Genomic DNA, 8,524 nt, shown 5'->3' on the forward strand with positions numbered 1-8,524 from the left:
GACCATAGATATCTAAACATATAGATAGGAAACTAAGGTCACGTGACAAGTGATTTTTGCACTTTAACTGCTAATTTCCGAAATATTATTATTTAAAAAGAAACAATTTACGTTAATATCAATATTTTTCTTTATATTTGAAAGTTTCACGTTATAATATAGTACTTTGTTTGAATTATCAACGAAAAACCAGTTTCAGACGCTTCACGCTTGACTGGATCTGGTATAAACAGATCGAACGCATTAAATCAGTCCAGTCTGCAGAGTATGACACGTCGCACGTGTATGCGCAAACTTTTAGTTTTGAACAATATCTTATATATTCTGCAGACTGGAATTTATTTACGTTGCTTCAATGTGTCAAATGGCTTACATTAAATATTAAGCAAATATTCTCAAACAGATACATAGAATATAACAGGAAATTTAAATTTCATAATGTGCAGCAATTTAAAGGAAGTCAGAGAAGCGTTGCTTGAGCTTGAGCAAGTTCGTGTCACATTCACCTGTGAAAATTGTAGTGCTTCATTTTATGATCCATACGATTTAACCATTCACAAAGAGAGTCACAACAAAGTTGATACTACAGACGACGAAATAAGATTGATATACCAGGCAGCCCTTACAGCATCCACTTCTATAGGTATTGTAATTCCAGAAAAGTATTATTCAATGCCACAGCAGTCATACAAAACCATCAAAGATTTAGTTGGAAACTACAAACAGCATCAGAATTGTAAAAAATTGTACATGGAGTATAACAAGCTTTGTATGAATGCAGATGAAAATCTAGGAATGCCACAACACTTGGCTGCTCAAATTTTAATAAAAATTCTGGATGCAATCGCAAACCAAAAAAACAAAAACACACAACATACCAATGCTGCTGGTTACAATATCGAGAACATAGGCGAACGTGATCTAGGTATGTATATAAAACTCTAAAATTTTCATTTGTTTTCGGAGCTGTGAGTTTAATAAATAATTATATTTCAGAAATACTTGAATATATTAGTGGATTCTTAATTAAAAAGGCCATACAACATTACAAAACCCATCACCAAATCATTCTTTAAACATTCTGTCAAGATGAGCCAAGTTATAAATTTGTTTCTGCAATGAGAAAATCGGAAAATGCATTACACTGTCCTAATTCTATTTTTAAAACATTCATGAATAAAGTTTTTATGTTGTATGAGGTAGAGACATCCAAGCAACCAGATAATATCAATTTGTCACGTGTTATAGATTTTGTAAAAAGGGATCAGGAATATCATGCTTTTGTGGATTCTTTATTTAATAAATGGGAACAAGACTATGATGCCCTTATTCAGGTCATAAACTTCATGCTCCACTTATTCTTAAAACTTTTAGGTCACAACTTGGCTAAATGCATGTTTAGGAACAAGCGCTCTGTACGTTCTTGTATATCAAAGGGGATTAGGAGTGATCTGAAACAGATGTGCAAAAATACCTAATTCTGTTTTGTGTGTTTATATACATAGTGTCCCAGAAGGTGCCTCCATGTAGATTTTGTTTCTATAAATACTTGTGTGCTCTTTGACCTAAATTTGGATCTCGGGGAAGCGCCTCTGTCCTGCTTTAACAAAAAAAACCTCGAGAAGTGATAAATTTGGGTAGAGCAGCAGGTCAGATCGGGTATCTCAAGCACCCCGAGCTAAAAGGCTGTTGCTTGTTAATAATCACTGTGTATGTGTTTGTTGTAAACTTTGCAAATATAATTTGTACACCAGTTCATTTTAAGTTTTGACATTTTTATTTAAGAAACCTAATTGAAACTTAAGGCAACAGAAAAAAAGAAATTCAAAGTGTAGGAAAACAGTGTAAACAATAGAAGGGATTAGTGTAGGAAAGAACCCCCACATCTGTCTTTTCATTCTTTATGGGCACTTCACATGGTAACCGCTAAGTATTATTAGATGAGAATCCTTAAAGTAAGAGATGTGCAACATACTTAATTGATCCTGTTAAGTTTTCAGGCATGTGTAGTGTTGGAATTGATCCTAATTTTAATGTTTTAGATTTTGAGTGCACTGTGAAATCATTTTCCGTAAAATGTGCTTCACAGATAGATGCCCTATAGAAATAATAAATATAAATAAACAATTCATAACCAGCAAAGTAAGTATTATATAAAAATGTGTGAGTTCTTCATTATCAATTAGAAGAAACATTACGTAAACTATATTAAAACCTACATTTCTCTATGCAGCATGTCTTTTATCTTGTCACCCTTAGTTGGATCACGGATAGACAAGATGCTCTGCACCAAACTTTCCCGATGATTCCGTTTTTCTTCGGACTTTGCAAACTCCGGACGTAATATTTTAAAAAGAGACCGTTTTATAATTGCATTTTTGTACACATATGTACAGCCAGGAATGCAGCAATGACTCATTGTAATATATATATTAATATTATTACTTCAATATTGGTGCACTGATAGAGTAAATTAGTAGGATTAGGTATATCGGTATTACAATAAATATCGATTAACGAAATGGGCGTATGCACGTGCGTGTTAGTTATACAGTGTACAAAAGTTTTAAGCAGCCAAAACATTTTACGTATAAGGTACCAAACACAATCTTAAAACAATTAAACATTTACCTGCCTCACAACTGCAATGCGGTTTCAGAAGATACATTAAACTTACTATCCGAGTTTTAACATCATTGACTTCGATTCACGTGATTGCCGCGAATCAACTTTTTACCAGACCCATCGAAGCGTGACGCGTCTGAACGATTTCGCTAGTTTCCTATCTATATGTTTAGATATCTATGCTGTGACGTAATCGAACTACGGGTGCCGTTATCATTATTCCTAACTCCTGTAGAAATCATATATACATCAGAGGTAAAAAACGAACACAGTTTGACAATTTTAAAAGTGGTAAAAAACAGAAAATCTTATTAGAAAACAAAAAATTTTCACAAATGTAATAATTACCTTAAAATTCAGGTTAAAAAAGCACGTCACACGTGTTGATTTAAGACCAAAATATATACAGTAGGGTAGGGGGAGATGGGACACCTCTTACCTCTATTTTATCGTGTCATTTAGTAGTAAACAAAGAACATTCAATGAATTATAAAGCTATACCCACACGACTCCTATAGAGCGTTGTTAATTGTTTGAAACACGTTCAGGATATTTGAATATTATGTGTTAAAGGTGTCCCATCTTCCCCCACCCTACTTATATATGTGGGTCGACGGCAAAAGTCGATACTTTTTACTAAATTTTACTAAAACTTTATTCTAGGTAAAACCTTCTAGGTTGCAATTAAACAAGCGAGGTTAACGAATGGTCCCACAATTACAGAAAAGATTAAAATCGCTATTTATAGTGAGGTATTTATATAACATGCCGTGCAACTAAACGTGTGTATAAAGACCCACAGGATCTAATTATTTCTACAGTTTCACATTATATTGCAAGGTATCCTACACATTCACTGTTTTAGGATATTTCTAAACAACTATTACATATTAAGCAAGTTGCAGATACGACTGCAGTTCAACAGCCCATTTCCAAGAAATTGTACGTAGATTTTAAGCGTGGCCTTAAAACAATGCTAAGAGGCAATCAAGAAAATAAGTTACAAACGTGACATGGCCTATAATTTCCACATTGGCAAATTGTATAGACTGATTACATTCGCATGTAATGAGTTACAAATACGCCATGAACAATAATTTTTACCTTAACAAGTTGTGTACATTGATTCTACATTTCCATTTAATTTGAGTTACAAATGTGGCATGGGCAATAATTTTACCTTAAAAAAATTTATACAAGCCATTTCTACTTGATACAGTGCAGCAAGCAGTGCTGAAATACTTCCGTGTTGGATTGCAATCCATCAATTCAAACTGGCGCATACGTAACTTCCTGTCACAACGGCAGAACAATCAGTTTGTTCATTATGGCTCTCGAGCCTGGGTAACTATAGTGAAATCAGATAGCGGTATTAAGCCTGCAGGCTGAGTAATGATAATTGTTTTGTTTATTATGAAGCTTATTATTAAATGTTAAAATACACACATAGTGAAGAAATTTACGCAATTTTAAACCTAAGAACAGGACTATATAGTATTTCACTTGATTGTAAGCCGAAATCTGTTTTAGTTATGATGCTTTTTTTATCATTAAGTACTTAGATATGCACATCCATTGAGTAAATTTAAGTATTTTAATCTTTAAAATAGATCTAGTATTTGAGGTGAATTTATGCCGAATTTTGTTTGCAATATAGGCTATTATATAAAAGTAAGGAAATCTGAAATGTCAAGTTCCATGTCTCTTGGTCCTGGCACGGGCAGGCATGACAAAGTTCAAGACGATTGGAACAACCGAGAGTATATTGAACTGGTGACTGGCTGCATGAGAAAAATAGCAACATTTCTGAACGAATTCGATTCGTCGTGTCGATACCGTCTCGCTGTACTGAAACAGAAATTAGAAAGCCTGGAAAATAAAATCAATTATATAGAGGCAAGGGTTGACGGTTCGCCGACTACTCCCGCCACTTAAAATTAGTTTAGAAAGAACAGTTTTACCATGACACTAATGCTGGTGTAAACGCTCAGTATAAATGTACATAAGTATATGTGTCGTTTTTTATTGCGATACGTCGTAGTTTTTTTTATATTATATTCTTTATGGGTGAGGTCCCGTGTTGTACCACGCCATGCGTCCTGCTAGGATTTCAGCCAGAATTGGCCCAAAACGTTGGAGTTTAATAAATCAAACAAAAATAAGCCCAATGTTGTTTACCTATTCCTGCATGTTTTGATTGCTATCTTTAAAATCGATTGAGTGGCGTAGACAAATAAGACGCTGGCTTTGTGATTTAATTTGAATTTAATTTATTTCATGTTTTATTTAATTTTGATTTAATTTTCTGCAGTATGAACAAAGCTGGGCGTATGTTCGATATAATGTGAAACTGTAACTTGCTTTATCCTCGCGAAGCTGGAAAACAGCAGTTGTTATAACACGCGGGTGTTCATCTGTCCCAGACACCTCGGGCCTGCTTACAAGTTACAATGTATATGTTACTTTGTATGTGTGTTTATTTGTATGACTGACAATTTGGACAACCTGTTAGTGACCACTGGAGCAATATACGCACTTTTTAGTACTATTTGAATGGTAGCGATTAGATAGAAGCGAATTTATATATTGAAGCATATCGACAGATGTATGAGAAGAAAAACGCCTAGTTAGATGTTACGAGCGCCTTCTTTCAACAAAATCAATTGTAAACCTGCCTTTAACTACTGTCGTTTTGACCTTTTTCGGTTTTTTTTTTATTTATTATTGAATTATGCTACGTAATCGCAGATACCAGCTACAATGTTATTAATACAATACGATGGGTCAAGCAATTGGACCGTTTTGTATGAAAAATTCCAATATCTAGGCGGGTTCATCAACAGAGGTATAAACTACTTCACTTAGATCTTACTTAATCAACACAAAAGTGTTAATTCGATGGTATCTCATATTTTTCACAACCTATTTAAATGGATTGCGTTCTACACACAAAACTGTGGGACGCTGAAAACGTACCGTTTATATATCGATCCGGTTTATAAGATAAACAGCTATATGTTACACGTATACGCCTATAATGACTAATAGGTTTAATACAGCATTGGAAGTACTGTTGTTAAACCGATGACTCAGAATATAAAAACCACTATGTTTATTTTAAATTGCATGTAATTGGCTTCTGCTGCTGGTTCGGCACACACGTATTATCGGCGTGTTTCTATATATTACTGGTTGCAATTTGCGAGAGCAAGTTACCTCACGCAAGCACATACAACGTACAATTATAAATAATAAATGAGCCCGCGGCGTTTTCGCAGGCCGGTGGTCCCACGCTCATGCTTACCTGCTGCTATAAGCACTAGGTCAGTACAGTACAGCAGTGCAAATTTACGTACATTTCGATTTTAGTCCTACATTCGTCGTATGCGGCGTTTACCAGATAAACAGTGACGTGCGGCAGCAGTTAATTTGATCGATCGGGCAATACCGAGCCATTTATCAGTAGAAATCGAATAGCAGAGTCAGTATATATATGTAAGAACCGCACGTACACCTATGTCTCATTACATACTGAAAGCGAGTACGGGCGGTGTCGGCTTTACCTTTGGCACAGGTCGCTAAGCTTAATGTATAAATTCAACATAGAATACCTTGTTAGAGGTTGTTGTTTGTAGATGATAGAGTGTTATAAAGAACCGTTACTCAGCACAGCGCAAACACCTACGCGAAACTGGTAGCAAAACTTCCAGTTTGCCCGCAATTTACGTGATAAGCATATAGATTAAAGAACAATGGAGGCAGGTGAGGCATTTTCCGTTCCTGGGAGAAGAGACTGCGATTGTTGTGTGCGAACAGCACCAGTGTGTGTACGGTACGACCCGAAGTGACAAACTACTGTTTCCGGTTCAAGTGATTGTTCCTTAACTTCTTGCGCCAGCAGTCTGTATAGTATTGTGGGACGTTGTTTTGTTTATTGTTTTCTACTCACAGGTAGCCTCTGCCTATAGCTAAACAAAGTGTGTGTGTAGTTCTGTATTAAGGACACTCGTTTTAAATACGATCGCAGCAAAGTCATCGCATTCGTGGTACTTTCCATAAGAGCCAAGGCTTCTGGATTGCATCACAAATATAAAGCAGTTTAGCCAATTGGGAAGCTTTATAACTATTAATCAACTATCTTAGTTCAGTTTTAAACTCATCAAAAAGTAAGGCGTTGACTTTATAAAACTTATTCACTTCGTTACAGCTTAGAAACGTCGGCATTACTGATAAAAACTTAAAAGAGGAAATTCATAAATTTAACAAAACTTTTGCAATCGTTTCAAGCACAACAGCTTCAGGTAATAATTTTACGATCTATTACTATTTGGTCTTTTTCGTATGTTGTACTTTGGGGTAAGATGGCATGCCATTATCAGCTATGTCCCATATTTCCCAATCGTGTTTTAAACAATTATCAATGCTTTTTAGAGTCGTGGGAATACGGTTATTTAACTCTGGTTCCTCCCTTCAGTTTACCTTCCAAAACCTATTCAGTTTCATTTTATATTTATAAGGTGTCTCTGTGTTAGTTTCAACGTAAGTAAACACAGTGTATAATTTCCATTTGTAATTGATTAAACAGATTAGTTTAAGGTGCGATTTAAATATAAACAAATATAACTGCTGTTAAACTTTTTGTTACGATTTTGTTCCTGAAGGGTAAATGGCTTGGTTTAGAACATTTGCAGACCGTTTAGAGGTTCTTAACCCGTTTGCTTTGCCGCACCCATTTCTAATTATCAACCAATTATTGTACCTCCTTTTAGAATTGCTTATATGGAGTAAACCTAACCAACCTTAATGATTCAGCATCCCCGTTACCCCCTAGGAACATTTCTCGCTCCTCTGGGTAAAAAACTCTGGCTTACAGCCTTTTAGAAATTGAAAAAAAAAAACATTTTTTTTTAACAACTTAAAAAGGTATATATTTGTTTAAATATCAGACCACACCCGGTATCACCAGAAACATGGCTACACGATCCGTACGAGAGCTAGAGAAGCAAATCGAAGAACTGAGGTACGAAGCAAACACTGAGAGAGTAAAGGTATCGCAATCCTGCAAGGAGCTGATGGATTACTGCGAGTCACACGCTTCTCAAGACTATTTTCTCTATAAAACGGACAAAACTAACCCGTTCAAAGAAAGCAGATCACCCTGTGTTGTTCTCTAGCGCCAGTTTGTGGTCATGAAAATCTGTGTGTTTGTGCTTGCCGCGTTTTATGTTATGTAACCCGGCCTCCTTGCAATTGGCTGCAGGTTGGGATTCAGCATGCTTCCGATTGAAATATAATTGTTTTAAATCGAATACAGTTTGATAGTAACCATCTAGTGCTACGAAATGGTAACAGACAAAAATCAAGTCCATTAACAAATTGTGTAATATAAGAGAGATATATTTCGCCTAAATGGCATAGTCAGTCGCTCAGGGTCACATTGGCAAAATTTCGTACTGTTACAGTTTGATAGAAAATGATTTAATTTTAAAAGAATACGTACTGTATTCGGTAGTTAAAAACCCTAAAGATCGTCATAAGTTCAATCGGTTTTAATTGTTTTGCTGAGTGAAAACATGAAAACACTTCAAAACGTACAGTTTGGAAAAAAACGATGCGATTTTATTTCTTATAATTTTTTTGTTTACTATCAAATGGGACGAGAAAAGAGAATGCAAAGGTGTCCCATCTTTCCCCATCCCCACCACTAAATGTCTGTAAAATACATGAAATATACACAAAAATAAACTGACCACTTGCTTCTTCAATGTGTAATACCCAGTATTAATTAATGACGTTGTCGGTACGAGATCTACATAGACAGGATACGGATTGATCGAAGCCGGGTTTAAATATTTTTTCTTCATGCGAGACAAACAATTATTGCGGCCAATAAGCAGAT

The 8,524-nt window shown here is 35.4% G+C and overlaps 2 protein-coding genes and 1 long non-coding RNA gene across 6 annotated transcripts; 2 read left to right on the forward strand and 1 right to left on the reverse strand.

The window, feature by feature from the left end:
• Positions 1–2,642, forward strand: LOC149735982 (uncharacterized). Of its 2 annotated transcripts, none has more exons than XM_089877763.1 (2): positions 1–925; positions 2,234–2,642. In XM_089877763.1, the coding sequence occupies exons 1-2, from the start codon at positions 439–441 to the stop codon at positions 2,257–2,259; spliced, it is 513 nt and encodes a 170-aa protein (XP_089733889.1). In that variant the 5' UTR covers positions 1–438; the 3' UTR covers positions 2,260–2,642. The 2 variants fall into 2 exon arrangements, with proteins under 2 accessions (XP_089733889.1, XP_089733888.1); XM_089877762.1 differs by lacking the exon at positions 2,234–2,642 and adding an exon at positions 997–1,318 and having other exon boundaries at positions 9–925.
• LOC149735983 (uncharacterized) lies at positions 1,759–2,360 on the reverse strand. Its single transcript, XR_016385021.1, has 2 exons — positions 2,220–2,360; positions 1,759–2,098 (listed from the first exon to the last, which is right to left on the reverse strand). It is a non-coding gene; the product is annotated as an uncharacterized LOC149735983 (long non-coding RNA).
• A 4,182-nt stretch (positions 2,643–6,824) lies between the features above and the next one.
• Positions 6,825–7,934, forward strand: LOC149735984 (guanine nucleotide-binding protein G(I)/G(S)/G(O) subunit gamma-7-like). 3 transcript variants are annotated; one of them, XM_089877771.1, is made up of 3 exons: positions 6,825–6,926; positions 7,057–7,164; positions 7,572–7,934. In XM_089877771.1, exon 3 carries the CDS (start codon positions 7,596–7,598, stop codon positions 7,797–7,799), a length of 204 nt encoding a protein of 67 aa, XP_089733897.1. In that variant the 5' UTR covers positions 6,825–6,926; positions 7,057–7,164; positions 7,572–7,595; the 3' UTR covers positions 7,800–7,934. The 3 variants fall into 3 exon arrangements, with proteins under 3 accessions (XP_089733897.1, XP_089733896.1, XP_089733898.1); XM_089877770.1 differs by lacking the exon at positions 7,057–7,164; XM_089877772.1 differs by lacking the exons at positions 6,825–6,926; positions 7,057–7,164 and adding an exon at positions 7,389–7,477.
• Positions 7,935–8,524: the final 590 nt, after the last annotated feature.

The sequence above is a fragment of the Ciona robusta genome, chromosome 5 (assembly GCF_009617815.1).
Source record: "Ciona robusta chromosome 5, ASM961781v2".
Lineage (NCBI taxonomy): Eukaryota > Metazoa > Chordata > Ascidiacea > Phlebobranchia > Cionidae > Ciona > Ciona robusta.